The 22,643-nt window shown below is 39.4% G+C and overlaps 4 protein-coding genes and 1 pseudogene across 4 annotated transcripts; all 5 read left to right on the top strand.

Annotated features, from left to right (window-relative positions):
• The first annotated feature begins 2,329 nt into the window (after window positions 1-2,329).
• On the top strand, window positions 2,330-4,721 carry LOC149039053 (kelch-like protein 28; annotated as a pseudogene).
• Window positions 4,722-6,081: 1,360 nt separating this feature from the next.
• Window positions 6,082-8,448, top strand: LOC113665471 (kelch-like protein 40). The gene has a single exon (XM_027181169.2). It carries the CDS (start codon window positions 6,232-6,234, stop codon window positions 8,155-8,157), a length of 1,926 nt encoding a protein of 641 aa, XP_027036970.2. The 5' UTR covers window positions 6,082-6,231; the 3' UTR covers window positions 8,158-8,448.
• Window positions 8,449-9,757: 1,309 nt separating this feature from the next.
• LOC113665458 (kelch-like protein 40) lies at window positions 9,758-12,939 on the top strand. The gene has a single exon (XM_027181152.2). It carries the CDS (start codon window positions 10,941-10,943, stop codon window positions 12,900-12,902), a length of 1,962 nt encoding a protein of 653 aa, XP_027036953.2. The 5' UTR covers window positions 9,758-10,940; the 3' UTR covers window positions 12,903-12,939.
• Window positions 12,940-13,498: 559 nt separating this feature from the next.
• On the top strand, window positions 13,499-15,886 carry LOC149039054 (uncharacterized). Its single transcript, XM_089184415.1, has one exon. The coding sequence runs from the start codon at window positions 13,830-13,832 to the stop codon at window positions 15,705-15,707; it is 1,878 nt and encodes a 625-aa protein (XP_089040541.1). The 5' UTR covers window positions 13,499-13,829; the 3' UTR covers window positions 15,708-15,886.
• A 670-nt stretch (window positions 15,887-16,556) lies between these two features.
• On the top strand, window positions 16,557-22,398 carry LOC113665459 (uncharacterized). The gene is made up of 4 exons (XM_027181153.2): window positions 16,557-16,963; window positions 18,366-18,652; window positions 20,006-20,318; window positions 21,247-22,398. The coding sequence occupies exons 1-4, from the start codon at window positions 16,813-16,815 to the stop codon at window positions 22,212-22,214; spliced, it is 1,719 nt and encodes a 572-aa protein (XP_027036954.2). The 5' UTR covers window positions 16,557-16,812; the 3' UTR covers window positions 22,215-22,398.
• Window positions 22,399-22,643: the final 245 nt, after the last annotated feature.

A 22,643-nucleotide genomic window follows, 5' to 3' on the forward strand; every position in this document is an offset into this window, starting at 1 on the left:
CTCTTTATACTGGTGTGACGTCAATGCATACCAAACGTCCCTAGTGATTTGAATAGCTCTTACTTGGTGTAGAAGACACAGTATACGTCACAATATTGTTTTCATTGTTTTCTTATTCCTGGTTGTGATGAAATTCTATTGTGACGTATACTGAGTCTTCTAAACCAAGTAAGAGCCCACAAAACCTATTTTTAGTGAGGATGGTTGCTAGGGGGATTTGGAATGTTATCTATTGTGTTTCTTTTGTCTCACGAGATGTACACAGAGGACGTGAACAAAGTAGCATTGAGTGCAAACGACGATAGACGAATAATCTTGGAGGATGGTATAGGCACACTTGCACACGGGCACTATCGATGCGGCCCTTAGTTCAACGAGGCAACACATGAAGTCTGGTTCGCTAAAAAAGGTACTTACACAACAACCCCTTAAGAAACATTTAACCACGAGTATGGTTAAATATTATCAAGAGTTCTATGCTTGCATTCAAGACACTTCCACTTCATATTACCATGACTGTAGTATGCTTTGCCATCACATGACTTACGCTTCCATTTCAATGTTCCGAGCTCGCAAAACGACAGGCCACTTCCACATTCTTTACATTCACATTTTCTCCCAAAATAATTACACTCATTTCTATAGTTATATTGACGAGCTCTCTCTGTACAATTCAGGCATGTTTTCAGCTCTCGACCTTCCTTTAAAAAGTCGCTTCGATAGCGGTGGCACTTACATCGTTTACACTGTTGATCTCTCGATTCTAACATTTTTTGTACAGAACTTATACATCTTAAGTCAAATTTATTTTTCTGATTTTTGACCATTGTTGTGGTTAAATATTTTACTTTATTGAATGTTCAACCATTGATGAAGTGGATTTTTTGAAAATGCGTTAGAATCGGCTTTTTAATCCTACTGGCTAGCGCGGCATAGAACAAAACAATCTAAGCAGATTTTGCTTATTGGTTGTTTGGGTGAATCTCTTGAGGTTTTTTTTATCTGTTGCTGTTTTTTTTTTTTTTTTACTTTAGTGTGGTCGTTTCGCGGTAAAAAAGGAATTTGGTCAGTACAACTATTACTGTTCATTTCAAGTGTGTAGGATAATTTACGTACATGACCTGGTATTTACTGGGATCAGTTCCTCCTGATATACGTTTATTACTTTTTCGCCTTTCCGTATCCACACGTGGGTTTGTGGGAAAAAGAGAGCAAAAACAAAACAACAACAACAAAAAATAAGCAAAAGGGTTATCTGTTTCAACCCAAACTCCCCCCTTAAGACTGTCGTCTTTTTCGCTCGCTCAAAAGTTCACTGAACAAGAAACTACAACAACACATATAATTTCTTTTCACTGCACTCTTATGACGCAAATAAGATACTCCGCAGGCGTTGAGATCACCGTAATATCTCAGTGAGGTATCATTTGATATTGTTACATACGTAAAATTTCACTCGACAAAACGAGCACTGAGATTGGTTGATTCTTGGTCACTTGCCCCTGATCAAATTCCAATGAATCCCGACTGGGATACCATAACGCAGTTATTACCCGAATACAACAGCATGTTTTTGCAAGATGATTGTTTAAGGGAAAGTCTGAATATATAACAAAGTACTTAGTGTATGGTCCCACGGGGGACTAGTAAGTTATGTTTTCCCGAGTCCTGATATTTTCCGAGACGAAGAAAACTCGGGAAAACAAAACTAACTGTTTCCCTCGGGACCATACATTAAGTGTATATTATTCACGAGTAGATGTATTGTTGATCCTTTACACGCTAACATCAGTATCTATATTCTCCATGCTGTTCTCTTTACATTTTCTACGGTGCTGACAAGGAGAATTTGTTTTACAATTAAAAGCCTCCTGAGAGATCACCGTATATGCCAACTCTCCCGGATTATCTGGGAGTGTCCCGGATACAGCGCGAATCTCCCGCTCTCCCGTAAGGGTGACCAAAACTCCCGGATAAAAGGAAGTTTGGATCAGTTGCTCACGAAAAACTAAAATTTAAGCTCCATATATTCCAAAATTACAAAATCATTTGGCTTCTTATGCTTGTATCACGGTTACTGGCTTCATTTTGTTGCGTGATGCGCGTTGTTGGTTGCAAACAAGAGGAAGAGAGTTCTCCTTTATTTCTCCTGTATAAGCGAGAGTCTGATTGGATGAGTTTTAAGTCCCTGACAGATTGATCCACGTTTTTCCCGCGAAATTACTCGGGGAGGGGGGGGGGGTGGGAAGTCCAAATCAAAAAAAGAAATTTTCGGGGAGGGGGTTGCATTGGCGAATTTGGTCGGGGGAGGGGGGTTGCTGATCCGAAAAAAAATATCCAGATTTGAGATCTCTCGAGGTTTGCATCTCTGAGATCATTTCCTTTATTCTCGTGACCTTAATATTTGATTCAGGGCTGATATTGTAAGAGAAATTAGATCCTAGTCACTTTTAGGGATCAAAGGTTTAACTCGCAACGTACATCCGACCGAGAGCACACAGTACGTGATCAGAATAACCACTCGGCTTTGATAGCCACGCACTGTCACCTGTTAGTTGCAGTGAAGATTAATAGTAATTAGCACATGTAAATGGTAAAGCTCAAGAGACCAGTGCGCAAATTCACAGATGACTTTGACTCTCAGCCTTGAGTCGTGAAAGTGAACATTCCCTTTTCAGTTGGAAAATTAAGATGGCATCGATTTCACCGACTGCTTGAATATCTCAGCAAGTTACTCCAAATCATGAAATCCCAGGTAAAGTGTGGTTCACCAAAGAAGAACTCGATCAGCCTTATGATGTTACTTGAATCGTCAAGGATTGCGACTTTCAAAGCTCCCAAGAAAGTTCTTTCAGAGGCGAGTTCTTTCTTTGAAAAGCTGCTGAACAGCGACTTGAAGGAGTCCAAAGAAGGAGTGGTTCGCTTGGAGATGTTTATCGACTCTGTCATGAGAAGCACATCGGAGTTTATATACACCGGTAATATTCAGATACTGGATGATGATACCCGAGACTTGGTTATGATAGCAGATTATTTGTTTCTTCAGAGACTTAACACCTTGGCAGCGCATATTCTGATACTGAAATTGAATATTTCACATTGTGTTTCAATTTCCCATTTTGCTGATGAATATCACTGCGAGGAACTTGCCTCAAGGGCCAAAACATTTACCCTTGCAATTTTCAGGGCAATGTTCTCTGTGAATAGTGGATATGTTTTGAAAATGTCCAGCTATGAGCTATCAATGCTGATTTCAAGTGATGAGCTACATGTTAGCATTTAGGAAGATGTTTCCAATGTCATTCTAGCTTGGATTGATCACGAAAGAAACCAGTGCACAATATATTTCGCCGAATTATTTCGTCACGTTAGACTTGTTTGTATATCGCGTGACTTTCTTTGTAGTAGTGTCGTGACAAATGATTTGGTAATAGACATTGAAAACTGTCTGGAACTTGTTGAAAAAGCTCTCTAATTACTTGATACTAAGATTTTCGATGGTCTTCAGCACATACCAAGAAAGTCTCTCGAATCCGCTGCAATTGTCAAATTCACAACGGAAGGAGGATATCTTATGTATTTTCCTCGTGAGGATCAGGGTGCGAAAAAGAGCCATTACAGATGGAAGGTATCACGAGTATTTTCTTCTGTCATGATAAAATGTACTGCACGAGGCGAGAGCCGGCCAGAATTTCCTATCCTTTGCATCCAATGTTTCAATCCACATTCGAACACATGTATGTGGTTACCATCATCAGATGACCGAAAATTGAGAGATATGTTCCTCTATAATGATAAATTGTATGCTTTGTTCTTATTTTGTAAGTGGACGCCTATTATTTTCCCCGAGGCATCTGTTTACCATTTTAAGAAAAGAAGCGGCTTCTTCATCACAAAATATAACGTAGGTTCCAACTAATGGGAGGGAATTTTATCAGATGAGCATTTGGTTGAGAAAGAGCATTATTGCTACGAGAGAACTTTGTTTATTTCGTTGGAGGCACAGAATCTGAATGGGGTCACGAGAGGAGGCTCTTGCGAGACGTTGATAGGTACGATCACCACAGAAATCACTGGGATAAGCTGGCAGACATTCAAGTAGCGAGAATGGGGTGCGGTTGGGGAGCCGCGGCGGATGGAAAAATATTCATTGCCGGAGGCCGGTATTTCTGATGAGACGGTATCACGCGACAACTTGTGTGAAATGTACAATGAAACAACAAATGAATAGCAGTTTCTCGAAGGCTTGAGCATAGACTCGATTTCCTTCCTGCGTTTGGTTGCCGTAAATGACGAGGTGTTTCTTCTGAGCTGTGAGCCAGCGTGGCTTCACGAATATCCAGCGGAAATGTCAGAAACGTTGAGAGTCGAATGTCACAACCCAGGAAGCGATCAATGGAAGCTGAAAACTAAAATTACAATTACATTGGAGAAAGACTCCTGTTTAAATTTTGCAATTCGCGGCACTGTGAAAGTTTCCGAGGATTTCGTAGTTCTTCGCAGATTACATTGTGCAGCAAAAGGAACAATCCCAGTCCAACACAAGATATATCGCTTGAAACAAGCGACAAACGAAAGTGTTCTATTTTGTGATCTTTAAAAAAACTAACTTCTTTAAAATTTTCATCACTTATAATAGTAGATAATAGCTGTTCGTTGAGATAATTAGAACTGCCATCTTGTGGTTGAGAAAAGACAATTAAACGTTGCATTCCTTGTCAGACCGTTGTCAAAAAAGATTTTGATCAGCTTTAATTAACTTTTGTTTATCTTATGGGAATATTGTGATAGGAACGCTTGATTTTATTTGAAACATGTCGAAAAAGTTCGTCGAAGGTTATGTTGTGGCTCACTTTATAAACTGAAGTTTCTCTGCACTTTTTTCCGCTTTGAAGATGATTATTTCCGTGTATTCTTGAAGAAATCCTTAAGAGTCGCAACAGCGGGCAAAAATGGTTGTGTGATTGAGACAAATTAGGTCAACTTTAAATCACGATGAAGTCGCTGACTTTGTCGCAATGGCATGATCTTGTCATGCACGGGTAAGTTAGCAAGAAATCATTTGATGTTTTTCGGTGATTTGCACATGCATCTTAAACAGTGTCGAAAGAACAAGCTAAAGAAATTATTGGAATGACGCCAAGAAAACTTTAAATGAAACATACAGCGAAAATCACACTTTGATTGAGGTTTCTATGCCACTGTAGTGCAATCGATGTTTTCGTACCTTGAGAATACTTTTAGAGTTTTCAATTCGAACGAGAATCGCGGAATACATACCACGATTTTTAGTGACGGAAAGTGACATTGATTTTTCTCAAAGCTGTGATTTCATCGAGGTTGACTTTCTGAGAACTCGAATTGGGAGCCAGTTCTTTTATTTCACCCTGGCTGTATTCTGCGTCAGGAAGCGTAAGCAGTGTAAAAGATGAACGCAAACTTAACCTCGATTGATGGTTAAATTTGAATTTTTATGACTTGTCTCGTGGCAGGCTCATTGCCGAGTCATGACTGCGCCACATGAAAATCGTATATATAAAATTCTCTATCATAACAGAGCGAACGGTATTGCGGTGGTCGAGAGAAAAAACTTATTACAACATGAAGTGTGTACTGGTACTATTTCGGACCATTTTGACTTTTTGTTTTTGAGGAGGAAATCAAAACGATCTAAAGAAATTTTAACCCTTCAAATGGCCGAGAAAGAATTCATAACATAGTACAAGACAACCGGGAAATAAAAACGAAGTCTAATTTTGTATTTGATCTTGAGAGTGGAAATATGTATTGTGCCACAAGTGAACTTGTTTCATTTTTTTCAAGCGTTAAAGAACGTAAATGCAGTGTTTAAAAAGTGGGTTGATTTAGCTGATGTTTAGAAGCAACTGCCGGTCTTGCAAACTCAGCTGCAGGTCAAAATTTAATCCATGTTTTAAAATGGAGACGAAATTAAAATTCAAACCCAGAGACTACAAAACCTTTCTTTAGAAATATTTAGAGGCCACTCAGAAGTTAGAAAGAAAAAAGCGGGAAAGGGGAGGGGAGGGGACCAAGGGTGGTAAAAATGTTCAATGCGCCTGTCCCTCCCACTATCAGAATACTCAATTCATTTGTCTCTTATTGGATAAAGACTCGAACCAATATTACTGGCAGTGAAATTCAAATTAAGTGCAGTTATGAGTCAGCATTGAGTCGCAGAACGAAAATTTAATTATCAATTCCAAAGAAAAGATGGCATCGATCCCTCACACTTTTTTAACGTCTGACAAAGTTTGTCCTACACGAGAAATCTCTGGTAAATTGTTTTTCTTAAAAGATGGACTCGATCAGCCGTGCGATGTTACTTTGGTAGTCAGAGATGGCGAGTTCAAAGCTCATAGAAAAGTTCTTTCAGAGGCGAGTCCATTCTTTGAAAAGCTGCTGAACAGCGACATGAAGGAGTGCAAAGAAGGAGTAGTTCGCTTGGAGATCTTCACCGACTCTCTTATGAGAAGTACATTGGAGTTTATATACACCGGTAATGTACAGATACTGGATGAAGACGAGGCCAGAGATTTAATTATGCTGGCAGATTATTTGCTTCTACCGAAGTTGAAGATTTTGGCGGCCCAAGTTTTATTTCAAAAATGTAATATTTCAAACTGTATTTCAATTTTCCGTTTTGCTGATGAATATCACTGCGAGGAACTTGTCTCTAGGACCAAAACTTTTACCCTCTCAAATTTCACCTCCTTATTCACTCAGAATCGTGAGAATGTTTTGAGAATGTCGATCAAGGAACTTACAATGTTGATTTCCAGGGACGAGCTGCATGTCAGCACCGAGGAAGATGTGTTTGACATCATTCTTGCCTGGATTCATCACGCAAAAAGAAAGCGACAGAATTACTTCGCAGAGTTGTTTCGTCACGTTCGACTACTTCACATATCGCGTGACTTTCTGAGCAATGATGTCGTGACAAATGAATTGGTCAAAGGCAATAAAGGTTGTCTGGATCTTGTTTATAAAGCTATCGGCACACTTGACTCTAAGAACTTTGACAATCTCCCAGATAATCTCCATTACACGCCTAGAAAGGTTTTTGAAAGCTCTGTTTTGATCACTTACAGTCAAAAATATTTAATGTGCTTTTTTCCCCGTGAAAATAGCTGGTATACTTTGGGTGACGAGAGGCCTTCAGAATCGAGAGCTAGCCGAATTTTTTCCTGCAATAGTAAGTTGTACAGCACAAGAATAGGGTCAGTTGAATACCCACAAGATATCTGTAGACTGCATATGTCATGCTACGATCCCTACTCGAACGCTTGGTCCTCGTTACCAGTCTCGGAGGGAAACACATGTCTTTGGAGGATATTTGTCAACAATAAAGATGAAATGTTTGCTTTGTTCTTGGAACGATGTGGTTGGGATCATTATCGTGGTTGGCGGATTCGAAATGGAAGAAGACACTCAAAACGTCTTTTCGGCCGACGATGTGCCAAGGAAGGAACCGAAGAGAAACATGTTTCCTTCATTATGCAATATAAACCTGAATTACACAAGTGGAAAGAAGTCACATCTTTCAATCATTTGGATCTGAGACAGCATTTTACCATTGTGGCCCATAACAATTTCATTTATTTCATAGGCGGAATAGAATGGCACGGACGCGAGTGCGAGTTTCTGAATGATGTGGACAGGTACGACCTTAACACAGACCAGTGGGAAAAACTAACAGGTCTTCAAATAGCAAGAAAGCGGGCTAGTGGTGCTGCAGGAAACAGGAAAGTTATCATCTCTGGCGGTTTTAAGAGGGGAGCACAAGTGAATCAGTGTGAAATTTACGATGAAGAAACAAATGGATGGCACTTCATCGAAGGCTTCAACGAAGGATCTTATCCAAATAGAATTATAAACTTCGTGACTGTCGATGACGAGGTGTATGCTTTGATTGAAAGTGTGATCACGAAAATCCAGACAGTAAAACACTACGACTTTGAGAGGAACAGATGGAGCCCGAACAAACTCCTGACGAGGATGTCTTCTGTACTGAACGTTTGTTCAATAAGAATTTTCAAAGGTTGGCTCGATAATTCAAAATTGAAAAGTTTTGTTTCTGTTACCACTCAGGATACGCCTCGATCTTCGACATCGACAGAAAATTCTTTAGGTTCATAGACACAATGTCGACCGACTTACCAATATACAGACTTCTCTCGGAACTAATGCAACGCAGTTGAATAATTGGCCCCTTAGATCTTCGACTCTATGACTTTCCAAGAGGTCTAAAACTGCAAGCAAACAAATCACTTCGGGAATTCCCGATCGTCGTCCACTCATGCTCTTCTGGACTAATTACCAAAAAACACACTTTGGACTCAGCTCCACTTGACCACTTAGTGTTCTTCTTCCTTTTACGTCCCCACCCCCCACCCCCCTGTAAAAAATAAAATGATAGTTAGTGGCTTATGCTCATCATTTCATGCTCGCACCAATCAGATCGCAGCATCGAGGTATTGTTGCATGCATCAATCAGATCGAGGCATTAGAGATAGTCTCTTGCACCAATCAGATCGTGACAATACTTCTTACACAGAACGCGTCTCCTCCTTTTACTTTTTTCCGGCGCCTGCTTCATTTCTTGTAAGAGCTTTTTTAGTTTTTGTCAAAATTGCATACATGATAGGAATATTGATTGTTATTATCTGACTGTACCAAGCTACAAACCACGCGCGATTAAAAAAATCACTCATCAGTAACAATAACTGTTTGTTCAGCTTGTTATTTTGAACTCTGAAGACTTTATTCTACTCCGAGATTCGGGATATTTAAAAAAAATGTTTTCAATCACAGCTCGATGAAGAATACCCTAAGAAGGGTTAACACAGGATGTAATTTTTTCTTTGTTGTTTAAAGAGAGACGTCGTCATCGGATGATTTGAATTTACTTCAAAGCGTTGTTGCCTTTTGCAATTGCTTTTAATGCGAAGTCATATTACGGATCAAGAGCGCTCTTGTTGTAGTGATTGAAAGCCAATATTTCAATGACATCTTACTCTGGCAGCCGCTATGTTGTGTGTATGGAATGCTTAACTGTCCATCAAAGATTTAATGGACAATTTGATTTGAGTCATACACTTCAAGACACAAAGAGAAATTAACCAGAAGAGAAGTTTTCTGACATAAGGCCAATCTAAACTCCAAACAATCATTTACTTTTTTTCACTTTTTAACTGAACCGTAAAGGCAACGGAAAAAGAAGACCAGCCCAATGATGCCATAGCTTGTTTGGCTCTGTGATGTAAAATCTCTCAGTACTGCATGGATTGGCTTTTGTGACCTCCTCAGTTAGGAGGCAGTAGCGTTTATCATAAACTTGTGATGTATGTTTTTCTATCACCTCAGAACTGCTTTTCTCCAAGAGACCATGGTCGCCTGATTTCTCTGTCAATTTTTTTACTTAGTTTGGTAGCTAATGACGATGCAAGGGAAATATAAATTAGCAATTATTCAAATCATCGAAGACTTTGCTTTGAGAAAGATCATCCTAGTCTTATAGTGGACCCGGAGAGGCTCTGTGTTGAAAATGGCAACTAGTGACTTTATTCTGCTGTTAAGTGGCTATCAGTTGCTTGCCTCACACTAATCTGTTGAGTTATTTCAATGTACATCACTCCAAAACGGAAGTTTTCCTTTTCAAATCAATCTCTGAATGGACGAATAGAAATCCTTTTTTCGGCAGTCATGCGTCAGCAATAAATCATGAAATAACGTAAGAATCAGCACTGACAAGAGAAATTTGTCTCCAACACAAAATTGAGATGATGTGTTTCTATCATACAGATCACACTCCTTAACAAGTTTCAGTGAATCAGGAAACCGCGAGCGAATTATCACGTGAAGAAACATTAGGAAAAGATTGTCGAAGTTCATGTCGTGGTTTACTTTATTAACTTACGTTTCTCAATACTTTTTCTTCGCGTTGAAGATAAATGTTTTCGTTAGTCTTACCGAGTTTCTTTAGAGTCGTTAGAGTAGGCAAAAGTGGTTGTATGATGTTGAGACAAATTGTATCAACGGTAGATGAACGGTTGCTGACTTTGTCGCAATTGAATAATCTCTTCTTGAACGGGTTAAAAAAGAATTATCTGATCTTAAACTTTTCATGGTGATATGCATACGTCAGGGTCAAAAGAAAACTTGAGCTGGTGAGGTTAATAAGGCTAAGAAAATTTTAAATGAAACATTGACTTGATTGAAGATTTACACACCATGGTACAAGCGATATTTTTATACCAGTTAAGAATTATTTAAAGATTCAATTCCAACGAAAATCGCGGGATGCATACTACGCTCTCTAAAGCCAGACGGAAAGTAATATTCATCCTCTCAAAACTATAATTTTAATGCGATTTACCTTTTGCGAACCTTAGCTCAGAGTCAATTTTTTTATTTCACTCTTGTTGTATCCTAAGTTAGGAAGTGTAAGCGGCATGAGAGATGAATGCAAATTTAACTTCGATTGATGTTTATATTTGAATGTTCATGACGCATTGCTTCGGGGCAGGAGGCTCATTGCTGAGTCATGACTGCACTACATGAAATAAATTCAAATTTCTATTGTAACGCAGTGAACGGTATTGTGGTGGTCGAGAGAAAAAAATTAATTACAACACGAAGCTTATGCTGGCACTATCATTTGGACCATTTTTGACTTTTCGTTTTTGAGGACTATAGGAAATCCGATAACGATCCAAATAAATTTTCACTTTTCAAACGGTCGAGAAAGAATTTATCACAACGCTCAAAGCAGCCGGAAAATAAAAAGAAGCCAATCGAGGTTAAAACGATAAAATCAAGGGAAGGAGAGAAGGAGGCGACTAAGTGTGGTCAAAGCGTTCAATGCGCCTGTACATCTCATTATCAGGATCAGTGCGACTTATTCGTTTGTCTCTAATTGGATGAAGAGTCGAGCTAATATAACTGAGAGTAAAATTCAAACTAAGTGCAATTATGAGTCAGCATTAAGTCGCAGAACGACAAAAACATTAATTATCAATTCCAAACAAAAAATGGCATCGATTCCTCACACTGTTCTGACATCTGACAAAGTTAATCCAGCAGAAGAAATCTCAAAAGATGGCCTCTATCAGCCGTGCGATGTTACTTTGGTGGTCAAAGATGGCGAGTTCAAAGCTCACAGAAAAGCTCTTTCGGAGGCGAGTCCTTTCTTTGAAAAGCTGCTGAACAGCGACATGAAGGAGTCCAAAGAAGGAGTGGTTCGCTTAGAGATGTTTACCGAATCTGTTATGAGAAACACATTGGAGTTTGTTTACACCGGTAATGTACAGATACTGGATGAAGATGATGCCAGAGACTTGGTTGTGATGGCAGATTATTTGTTTATTCAAAAGCTGAAGACTCTAGCTACGCAGATTCTGGTACAGAAATTGAATACTTCAAATTGTATTTCAATCCTCCGTTTTGCTTGCGAATATCACTGTGAGGAACTTTTATGCAAGACCAAAAAGTTAATCCTTGCAAATTTCAATGTATTGCTCTCTACGAAGTGTGAAGATGTTTTGAAAATGTCGAGAGAGGAACTTGCAATGTTGATTTCAAGCGATGAGCTACATATTAGCGCCGAGGAAGATGTGTTAAATACCATTCTAGCCTGGATTAATCACGACAAAAACAAACGAAAACATCATTTTCCCGAGTTATTTCGTTACGTTCGACTGGTTTACATATCGCGTGACTTTCTATTCAGTGATGTCGTGACAAATGATTTGGTAAGAGACAATGAAGACTGTATCGAGCTCGTGGAAAAGGCTGTCGAGTTAATTGACTATAAAAGTTTCGATACTCTTCGTCACAAGCCCAGAAAGTCTCTTGAGACCCCTGTTTTGGTCACCTACTCTAGGAACGGAGATTATTTCACGATTGTCGGTTATTTTCCTCGTGAGGATCGGTGGCGCAAGTTTGATGAAATTCCAGTATACTTAATCAACTGGAAACGTGTTTTCTTCCTTCGTGATAACTTGTATATTAAAAAAAGAGTCGAGCTAGTCCCGTATCATCATGAATCCTGGAGACTTGATGTCACATGGTATAATCTACACTCAAAGGCTTGGAACTCGATGCCTTCTGTAGAAAACAGAGATTTACTTGAACTTTTTGTTTATGAGGATGAAATGTACGCTTTGTTCTCAAAAGAGAAGGTAATAGATTCCTTCGTTTTTAACTTGTACAGACCGTTCCTTTACAAAAAAGACCGCATCGTTCTTGCGAAATATAAACCAGATTCCGACTCATGGGAAGACATATTATCGACTGATTATTTGGATTGGAGAAGCCGTTTTAGTATTGTGGTCCACGATAGTTTTATCTATTTCGTTAGTGGTAAGGTATGGTCTGGAATGTATCAAAGCAAGCTCGTGAATGATGTTGATAGGTATGATCTTCGCAGAAAACAGTGGAACAAACTGGCGGACATCCAAGTAGCGAGAGAGAGGGCTTGTGGTGCAGCGGTAAACAGAAAAATATTCATTGCCGGAACCCAGGGTGATATGCCCGGGGTAATTCAACTCACGTGTGAAATGTACAGTGAAGAAACCAACGAATGGCAGCTGATTAAAAGCTTCAACAGATGGACCTCATTTCGAGGCCTGTTGGCCATCGATACTGAGTTGTATGTTCTGGAAGAAGAGGTTGTGAGCCGGAATACAAACACTTTTACAAAATTATCAGTCGCATGTTACAACGCTGAAAGCAATGTATGGCAACTGAAAACGGAGCTGAAAGTTACCGAAGAGATGGCCGCTCACTTGGGTGGCTCAATGACAGTATTCCAAGGTTTTCTTAGTCCATCACAGAACATATTGTGTTACAAAAGGAAAAAACGAAAATGCTCTATCATGTAAATACATCTAATGCAATAAATTTCAAGTTAAATATTCATCAGCCAATCTAAAACGGATGGGTGAGGGAAGTCTTTTTCATCGTAAAATTAAATTCTCGAGATAGCGCAGTATCGCAATTGAGGATCGTGAGCTTTAATAATCAATTTGTCCACTCGCTAATAACTCGCTGGCGCTAACGTGATCCCGTTCCGAGTTCTCAGAACAGAGAGAAAAGAAAAAGTTTTATTTTTCTTTCGCTTCCACTAACCAAAAGGGTAGCTTAGGCTTGCTAACTGCACATATTACTTTTGATTGTGTACTTGGAACCGCAAAAAGCAATTTTTCAGGCTGCGAGCAAGGTCTCATGGGCGTGGCTGCGACACAAGCGACCAAGCCCGCACTTTTCGAGCCCGCGAGCGTTTTATTCTTCATTGAAAGTAAAGTGGAATCGAATGTGGAAGAAGCAGATTGCACATTGCAGGAACTGAAAGAGCGAAACTGTGAGCAGAAAAGGAACAAAGAGGGATCAGTAAAAGATATAGCGAAAATTAGATTTATGCTCTGGATAATTACCCACGGTAAGCTTCCTCTCCTTTTCTGATGGATTAAACCCTTTAAGGTGGTCTTCCACTCAAAAATTTGTATTTTTTGTCAAAAAACTTTCATTTTGAAAATGGTGCTTTTTGGTATCTTTAACCATTACTCTTTCATTCTACAGCTTCCTTTTTTCCATATTCAGGAGGTAAAGTCAAAAATTTTGCTAAATTCCTTAGCGAGTATGAATTTTCACCTTAGCAACGACCATAGCAACGGTTTGTTTATGAAAACAAAACGCAGTTGCAGTCAAAAGGAAACGACGGAATTTCTCCTGGGACCCCTCCCTGGTTATTCCCGTTGTTTATTGACATTTCAATCAGGCATACATGCAGTGAGTTACGAGCACCCAAAATGGCGGATGATATGTGGCGACACTATTTCCCAACTTATCATCCACCATTTTGGTCGTATTCGTTCACTCTATTCCTATTGCGATTTTGCTTGATAATTTATTTATCAATGCCACCAAAGGCTCGTTCTGGTTACACAAAAAAGCGTAAATATCGTGGAAACCAGTACTCTACTGAATCGAAGCGTTCGAAGAAGGAAAAAACGAGTGTCAGCACCAAAGGTCTTGGGAAAGAATGTTCAGCTTCTGCCCGCAAGATTCCAGCAGGTCTGACCACCGCATCTTCTGAGGGTATCAAGGAGTGTAAGGAGTCAATCATAAGTGGATTTCGGTTTGTAGATATGAGAATTTTGTCTTCTGTGATGGAATGTATGCCATGCAAAGAATGCTTTGTTTGTGATTTAATTTTACAAGAGCAAGCTATGAAACGCAAAGGTTGTGCCTCGAATCTTCGTTTGCTTTGCTGCTCGTGTGGTTGGTCTATGGAATTCTTTACTTCAGCTCAAATAGGCCGTTTCTTTGAAGTAAACAGAAGATTTGTGTATGCTTCAAGATCTGTTGGTTGTGGACGTGCGGCAGGTAAGAGGTTTTGTGGACTTATGAACATGCCGCCACCTCCTAGACCTACACCATATGCTCGCCATAATAAAGAAATACTCCGAGCAGTAAAGAAGATCTCACTGGAGACAATGCGTGATACTGCAAGAGAGATTCACGATATCAAGCCAGGTTCAGATGAGGGCATAGCAAGATGTGGAGTGTCTGTTGATGGAACATGGCAGAGAAGAGGCTTTTCTTCTTTAAATGGCTGTGTGAGTGCTATTAGCATGGATACAGGGAAAGTGGTAGATGTTGAGCCCCTAAGCAAAGTTTGTATCAAGTGCAGGGAGCATGAAAATGATCCTGACACCCCAGAAACTACTGCATGGAGAGCAGACCACAGAGCCTCTTGCAAGGCAAACTTTAAGGGTTCAGCACCAGCTATGGAACCAGAAGGCGCCCTTCGAATGTTTCAAAGGTCAGTAGATCTGCATAAGCTGCAGTATGATGAATATTATGGCGATGGTGACAGCAAAAGTTACTCATTAGTCAAAGATGTATACCAAGTCTATGATATTGAAGTTCAAAAGAAGGAATGTGTTGGCCATGTTCAAAAACGACTGGGAACAGCTTTACGAAAGTTAAAGAAGGAAAAGAAAGGGATGGGTGGGAAAGGCAGGCTGACAGATGCCATGATTGACAGACTGCAAAATTACTATGGAATTGCCATTCGAAGCAACTCAGGTGATCTTGCTGCCATGAAGAAGGCAATTTATGCCAGCTTGTTTCACTGTGCTTCTTCTGCAGACAGTAATTACCATGGGCATTGCCCTGAGGGTCCTGAAAGCTGGTGTGGTTTTCAGCGGGACAAGGTCAATAGGACAAACACTTTCAAACATGGAACTGGCCTACCTTTAGATGTCAGAGAGGAAATCAAACCCATTTATAAAAGGTTGAGTGAGGACAGCCTTCTCAGCAAATGTCTTGATGGCAAGACTCAAAACCAGAATGAGTCACTCAATGGTATGGTTTGGGAGCGTGTGCCAAAGGGGGTGTTTGTTGGTTCTGAAGTACTGCAGCTGGGGGTTTATGATGCTGTCGCTCACTTTAATATTGGTTCAAGAGCAGCTATTAAAGTGTTTGAGAGTCTTGGAATTCCCCCAGGTGAATTCTGTATAAATGAATGCCAGCAGTTGGACAAGATTCGTGTTTTGAAAGCTGAATACAAGTTCCAAGAGAAGAACAAGACAGGGAGGAGGCTACTCAGGGGAAAAAGAAAGAAAAAAAATGACAAATCCCAGGAAAAGGAGGGTGACATATATGCACCTGGTGCATTTTAATGAGAACATCAAAGAGCTTAGCTTAAACTTTCCAAAAGGCACCAGTTGCTTTAGTGATTATTTTGATTGATCAACTTAAATCTTTAAACTTGATTTTCTCAGTTTTGCAATTTTGAGAGAGTGCCCGTCACGGCAAAAAGGATTTCTTGAAAAGTATTAAACCAAAAGGGATGAAATTTTCAGGGAGGTTTGCTTGAGTATAGTTCTGTGTTGTGAACCTAAAATTATTAGTGATTTTTAGTTACATGGTTGTTGACAGATGTATCCATGGTGATAATACAAACAAAAATGTTGTAATCAAGGAACAGTTGCAATTTTATAATAGCTTGGCATAAAAAATATGGGTTTTCTGAGGTTCATGACATAAAGCCATCTTTGTACTTAGTTTTGATACCAATTTCAGGTGAATAGGACCGCTAGTTCTTGAGATATCCTTTTTACAAGAACACCATTATTTTCACAGTTGGGGGCCCAAAACTTGGTTACCATGGCAACGACATGTCTATCAAAATTCTTAAAAGTATCAGTTTGAGGTGATCTCTCCAATGGTACTTAAATAACTTAGGTAAAGCATAAACTGAATTTTTTTAAAATTTGAGTGGAAGACCACCTTAATGCGCAGTTTTTGAAACAAAACCTCCCCTCCCCCCTCTTATAATTTTGGTAAAACTGAACAATCGCCATATCTAAGTAAAGTTAACAAAGCGCACAAAATTCAACGTTGTTTGGGGGGAGGGGGGAATATTAGATTTTAGCAATATCATGGTAAGTGTCCCGTGACTTTTGACCTGCATTGTAGCTCAAGTGAACTATAATATCAAAAGAGCTTTAATTTACTCCATTCTTCCCAGAAAAATGAAAAGTCAGTCCTACAACATTCAACAAGATCAGCGAGCAAAGCAAATATTGCTGCTGCAGAAACTTTGATTCAGACTTTCAAATTCCACTCCAACAGACCATGTTTCCTTCAGTCCGAACGCCAATACCACTTTTCCAACAGAGAAATAGGAAACGAGTTGTGATTGGTGGATGGAGAATTCAGTAAATTATCGAACAGCTAAACCAATCAAATTCTACCTTAGATCAATAGGCTAACATTTTCAAAATGGCCGACGAACTGGGAATGCAACAAGATCTGGAAAATGTTCGCAATGGACTACAGTTTTTCGATCGGGCCGACGATCTTACAGTCTCAAATGTTGGATTAGCTGCTCGAGAAGGTGACGAAGAAAGGTTAATACGTCTTATTGCCGATGGTGAGTCATTGCATTCTATACCATTCGAGTTATTGCATGATACATATCTGTACATATTCAAGTGGGCAGCTGTTGCATTTCGCTCACAATCACAAGCTGGGAGTCTTATCGCTTGATACTCCTCGTCTATTTTTTTCCTTCAGTTTTCTTTTCTTGCACAAGTCTAAATGTTACTATGAACTGGGAAACCTCGAAAACTTGACTGTCTTACAAGAAATTAAGATATTTCTTCAATGGCGTTAAATTTTCATGAGTAATTTAATCCCATCTCGTTTTGTAAGGTCGCTGGATGTCTCAACCAGTCAGTCAAGCTACAGATATCAGTAGATCTATACCTAGACAAAGCAATGTTTCAAAATTTTCAGTGTATATTTTTAATCAAAATTAATGTTAACCCTTTAAATCCCATGAGTGACCAGGACAGAATTTCTCCTAACAATATCAATACAAAATCAACCAGATGGGTGATGAGAATAAAGAGAACTATCAATTTGGGGACAATTAGTTGATCCAATACTAAATTCTCTGAACTAATATTATAAGAATTGTATGGTTGACAGTAGGGAGAATAACAAATTTGATCTGGGAGTTAAAGGATTAAAGGTGGTTGTACAGTGAGTCTTCAGTTATGTCAAAATAAGAGAGGTATTTTCATAGAACAATGATTTAAAAATGTTGTGTCACTTTTTGTGGTAAGAAGCTACATACTCCTATCCCTGTTTTAAGCTTTGCATAATTGTGTGGACTTTCTAAAATAACTGCTGTCTTCCTCTTTTACAAAAATTGAAATTTCTTTCTGGTAACTATTTCATGAGCCTGGAGTCGTGTTTTGACTTCTTCTCTGTTTTATATTAATTTAAGCAGTATGATAAGCAACACACAATATAAATTCATCTTTAAAAATGATGCTAGTTTTAAATAAATTACAGTGAAATTAAAGTTATCATATAACTAGGTTATATACGGTATTTCCTTGATTGAGCACCTGGGGGTTATTCAAAAGTTATTGAAAGGAGGCCACTTAAACAAGGAGGGAAGTTTATTAAGTTAGCACAGCAGATAAGGCACATAGAGGATCTCTGCAAGGACATGGAAAAGAAACTATTCTCCTGTACTGACAATTCTATTGTAGTTTATGCTTAAAAAAATTGTAAATAAAGTGGCAATAGAAACAGGGTTTCCTCATTTCCCTACTATTTAAGAAAGTGAAGGAGGAGGGGGGTGTTTGTATTAGAGGGGTGCTTGTTCAACATTGTTTCTGAAGGGTGGGTGGTTATTCAGGGGTGGGTGCTCATTGAAATACACTATTCAAAATGACCAGAGACATGATTGTAGGAAGGCCACTTCTCCATAACCTATTGTCAATAAAGGAGATAAACAGTTCTTTTTGTGTTTATTTCAGGATCTCCTTGTGATGTTTCTGATAATCGTGGTTGGTTTCCTCTTCATGAGGCGGCTGCTGCAGGACACTCTGGTTGTCTACGAAGCCTGCTGGAACACAAGAATGAGGATCTTCTTGATTCTCGAGCATACAGTGGTGAAACACCTCTCTTCTTGGCAGCATTGAATGGCCATGTTGAATGCATCAAGACACTAATGGAATTTGGAGCTGATGTGAATGTCATGAATGATGAAGAAGTAAACTTGATGGTGGTCTCTGTGAAAAGTGGGAGTTTAGAGTGTTTAAAGGTTTGTGTTTCAGGCCAGTGTAATAACTTGTTTATCATACAAGTGTGACTGATGTATGCCATGATTACTCGTCTGACTGACATCAAATTTTACTTGATACATGCTGGTAGCAACACAAAAAGAATATTTAAATCCCTTTCAAATGAGTGAGGAGGTAATGATTCACCAGGGGACAGACGATGTAATTATGGTAAAGTTAAGCCTGAACCTAAGCTAAGGGACCCACAAGATGGTAGAACTTCTCTGTGTCTACATAGCATGAAGCAACTAAGGGTATTGCTACTCCTCCCCTACAGACTGTAAATGGGATGCTGATCCATTGCAGTTCACCTCTAGTGTTTATCAGACTTCAATCTGTTACAGATAGTTTGCTAAATAGGTTATAAGAATTCTTAGAGATCTCATCAAATGATTACCCTTGTGGAAAAGTTTAACAAAATGAGACAAAAATTCAGTGAGGTTTAAAGCAAATGTCATTGTTCCACTGAGTCCTAGCTAGCATTCTAAGCTGGATGTAAGTGCCATCTTCCTATCTCTAAAGAGAGACACAAACAAAGATCAATGGTCTATTACTAGCTTGTTCCAGAGGTTCAGTAAATAAATAGAGGCACTATAGTAAATGGCATGAAAGTAGGGAAGGAGTGAAAAATGTGATGGATGTTTGGAATGGGTTGCATAATTTCGTTTATGGAACCTTACCTAAACCCCCCACGTTTTCCACTCAGCTGCTACTGTCAGACCATCTACAGATTGATTAGATCCATTTTGAAATCCTTGCAATTTGATTGGCTCTCACTGTAGCGATTTACAGACAAATTACATTGTTATAGGCTCCAAACTGCATTGTCTTCCCAGCCAATGTGACAGTTTACTTTAACACAACAACCAATCAAACTTCAAGGCTTGTTGAGAGAAGTCAATCAAACTTTACAACTTTTTGCAAACAAGCTCAATATACTTAAAATCACAAAAATATCTGTATAGACTGAAAAACATTTTTTTATTAAGGGGCTACATTTTTCATTTTAAAATAGATGTAATAGAATGGAAATTTAACTTTGTGTCATGAAATTTTGGTCTAAAATCATACTTTTGACTTCAAATCAAACTCGCCCTGCATGCCTGTTTGATTTTGAAATAATGTGTTTAATTTCAGTCCAAACTGCACTCCACTCAGTGCAATTACCATAATTAAATTGCTGAATGCCTGGAACAAGCTACTTTTTTAAAACCCTTTCATACTTGACATTGTGAGTGAAATTACCATACTGCCTCTAACATTTTTGGTAAGGATGGTATTCATGAATTTATTAATCTGTAACCTCTTTGTTTTCTCATTTTGGTTCTTCTCAGATTTTCTTAGAATGCAGTTTAGATGTAAACAGTCAGGATGTTGGAGGATGGAGTGCTTTACATGAAGCAGCATTTGCTGGTCGTGAAGACTTCATTAAAATACTTCTCTCATTCGTGGCAGACATTAACATACAAAACAGTGATGGTGCCACACCTTTGTTCACTGCTGCTCAATATGGACATAAGGCTTGCTTAAAGCTACTACTAAAAGAGGGGGCAGATATCAGTTTATTGACTGTAGATAAGGCATCACCATTGTTTATTGCTTCCCAGGAAGGCTTAACAGATTGTATCAACATGCTGTTAACTGCTGGTAGGCATTCTGTTTATTTTCAGAGTATTGTGGTTGTGGGCTATTTTTAACCCTTTAACCCTAAGATCCAGTGAGCAATTCTCCCTCCTAACTCCCTTGCATTTCCTTGTTAATTAGATTGGAGAATGTGGTGTTACAACAAGTCAACACCCTCTAACTTATAAGCTTGTCTGTTTTCATAACCTGTTTGCAAGATAAACTGGAACTGTAAGGAGAAGTTACATGTAGATGCTGGGGTTTAAAGGTTTGAGAGGAATTTTCAGAGTTACTGTATGCTGTGGGTGTTTTGTTGGGCTCCAAGAAAAATTATGGGAGGAGCCATGTATGGAGAAACTGGATCAATATTAGTATCTGAGCAACTGCCCACCTACCCCTCCCCTTACCCAACAACAGTCAATTGATGACAAGTCAAGGTTAATGTTGGGTTAGGGGAGGGGTAGGTGGGCAGTTGCCCAGATACTGATATTGATCTGAGAAACCACCTGGTGGGGATTGGTATTATCATCTAGCAATTGAACAGATATCAGTTGGGAACTTTTAGAGGCTCAACATGATGTTTCAATATAATTACATTTTTTAGGCCTGGTTCAGCTTGTTCCAAACTTTTTACGAGTTTGATTTTGAATTTGAACCAACTCAACTTTAGAAAACTACCCCTGTTGTTTAGAGACAGAGTATTAATAAGCTATTCCCATATACAGTTTCAGAAAAACCAACAATTTTTTTCCCCAGATGTTGGGTTAGAGGAGGACAAAACTTCTCATAGCTTTTTACTGAGAGTAGTTTTTTTTGCCCTCGATTTCGTCTACACAAGTTTTTGGTGTGACTTGGCATGAAGTAATAATGGAGCTATTTGGAGTCTGGTTTCGTTTCAGCATTCTAAAAGGGTAGCAGAGTATTTTCTAACAGTTAATTGCTTTTCTTCTAGGGGCAGACCCTGAAAGTAAAGTTATTGATGGAGCAACACCGCTTCACGCTGCTGCAGAACGCGGGCACCCTGAGTGCATTGAGATTCTTTTAAATGCGGGGGTGAGTGCATGCGCAGAAACCTATATAGAGAAAATCACTCCTCTGCACCTTAGTAGTCAGGAAGGTCACTATAAGTGCATGGAGCTGCTTTTATCAGCAGGTGTTAATGTTGACGCACCAACACACACTGGAAACATGACTCCAATTTGTTTAGCCTGTCAAGGACATGCGGATTGCACTAAACTGCTTTTGGACTGCGGGGCAAATCCTAACCACATATATGAAGATGTAGACATGCTGCCCAAGACACCACTGATGGTTTCCGTTGAAGGTGACTACGTCGATTGCGTTAAAATCTTGGCGGAGCGTGGCGCAGATGTGAACAGAGCGACATACACCACACCATTAATTCTTGCTGCGCAGAATTCGTCCCATGATTGTGGTAAGATCCTGTTGGACTTCGGCGCTGATCCCAATTTTGTGGATCGAGGGAAGAATACAGCGTTAAGCATAGCTGTAACTAGGTTAGGGTATGGCCATAATCAGAAGTCTCTTCAAGTACAGTTGGATTGCATTAAACTTTTTCTCAAGCTTGGTGCAAGCGTTGATCAGCTCCACCAAGGAACTTGCATAGCTTTTAAAGACCCTAGCGCCATGAGAGTTCTTAATCCAGACTTGTATAAGCTGTTGTTAGAATTCGAGGGAAATAGACCGCACTCGCGGGAGATTTGCCGCGAAAACTCTCGCGCAAAGCGCACTAACTTGAAATGGCGCAAACTGGAGCGTCTGACCAGTTCACCGCGGTCACTGCAACATTTTTGCCGGCTTGTTATAAGAAAGAGGATTAACAGTTGTAGAATGCAACGAATCCCAGAACTGCCTGTTCCGCATTCGTTAAAACAGTACCTGATGTATTCCGATTTGTGAAAACGGAGTGCTGGTCTATTCTAGTGTTACTATTTCGAAAAATTTTTTTTTCCTTTCTTTGTAGACTTTCTCAAATTCCATGATCGTTTGGGTCCATCGGTCTGGGCTCTCTCCTCGTGACTCATTGACTCGTTTGTAGCAAGTCTACCTTCTTTGGTTTAGAGTTGAATGGAGCGGTTTTTAATTGAGTGTCGAAAGTGATTTAGCTCCCTCCCCTCCAACTTTTTTTTAGCAAACTTGTCCTGCTAAACATGCCCCAATTCCCTTGCCTTGTTGGCAGAAGCTAACGCGGTCGTCTGTAACCCCCCACCCCCTCCTCCCGATAAACATTTGCTGCCGGGACCCTGCGATCATCAGAAAACCGCCAGGTTTGGAGGGATATCCGCAACTAAATCCTTTCCACTACAAACAATCGATTATTGAGTAAAT

This window comes from Pocillopora damicornis, chromosome 10 (genome assembly GCF_964200805.1).
Source record: "Pocillopora damicornis chromosome 10, jaPocDami1.2, whole genome shotgun sequence".
Taxonomy (NCBI): domain Eukaryota; kingdom Metazoa; phylum Cnidaria; class Anthozoa; order Scleractinia; family Pocilloporidae; genus Pocillopora; species Pocillopora damicornis.

Excerpts from the sequence above, each read along its gene's own strand:
- LOC149039054 (XM_089184415.1), top strand. The coding sequence starts at position 13,830 with ATGGCGGATGATATGTGGCGACACTATTTCCCAACTTATCATCCACCA.
- LOC113665459 (XM_027181153.2), top strand. The coding sequence starts at position 16,813 with ATGGCCGACGAACTGGGAATGCAACAAGATCTGGAAAATGTTCGCAAT. Across the intron at positions 16,964-18,365 it reads AATACGTCTTATTGCCGATG|GATCTCCTTGTGATGTTTCT; the intron begins GTGAGTCATTGC and ends TGTTTATTTCAG. Across the intron at positions 20,319-21,246 it reads CAACATGCTGTTAACTGCTG|GGGCAGACCCTGAAAGTAAA; the intron begins GTAGGCATTCTG and ends CTTTTCTTCTAG.
- LOC113665458 (XM_027181152.2), top strand. The coding sequence starts at position 10,941 with ATGAAGAGTCGAGCTAATATAACTGAGAGTAAAATTCAAACTAAGTGC.
- LOC113665471 (XM_027181169.2), top strand. The coding sequence starts at position 6,232 with ATGGCATCGATCCCTCACACTTTTTTAACGTCTGACAAAGTTTGTCCT.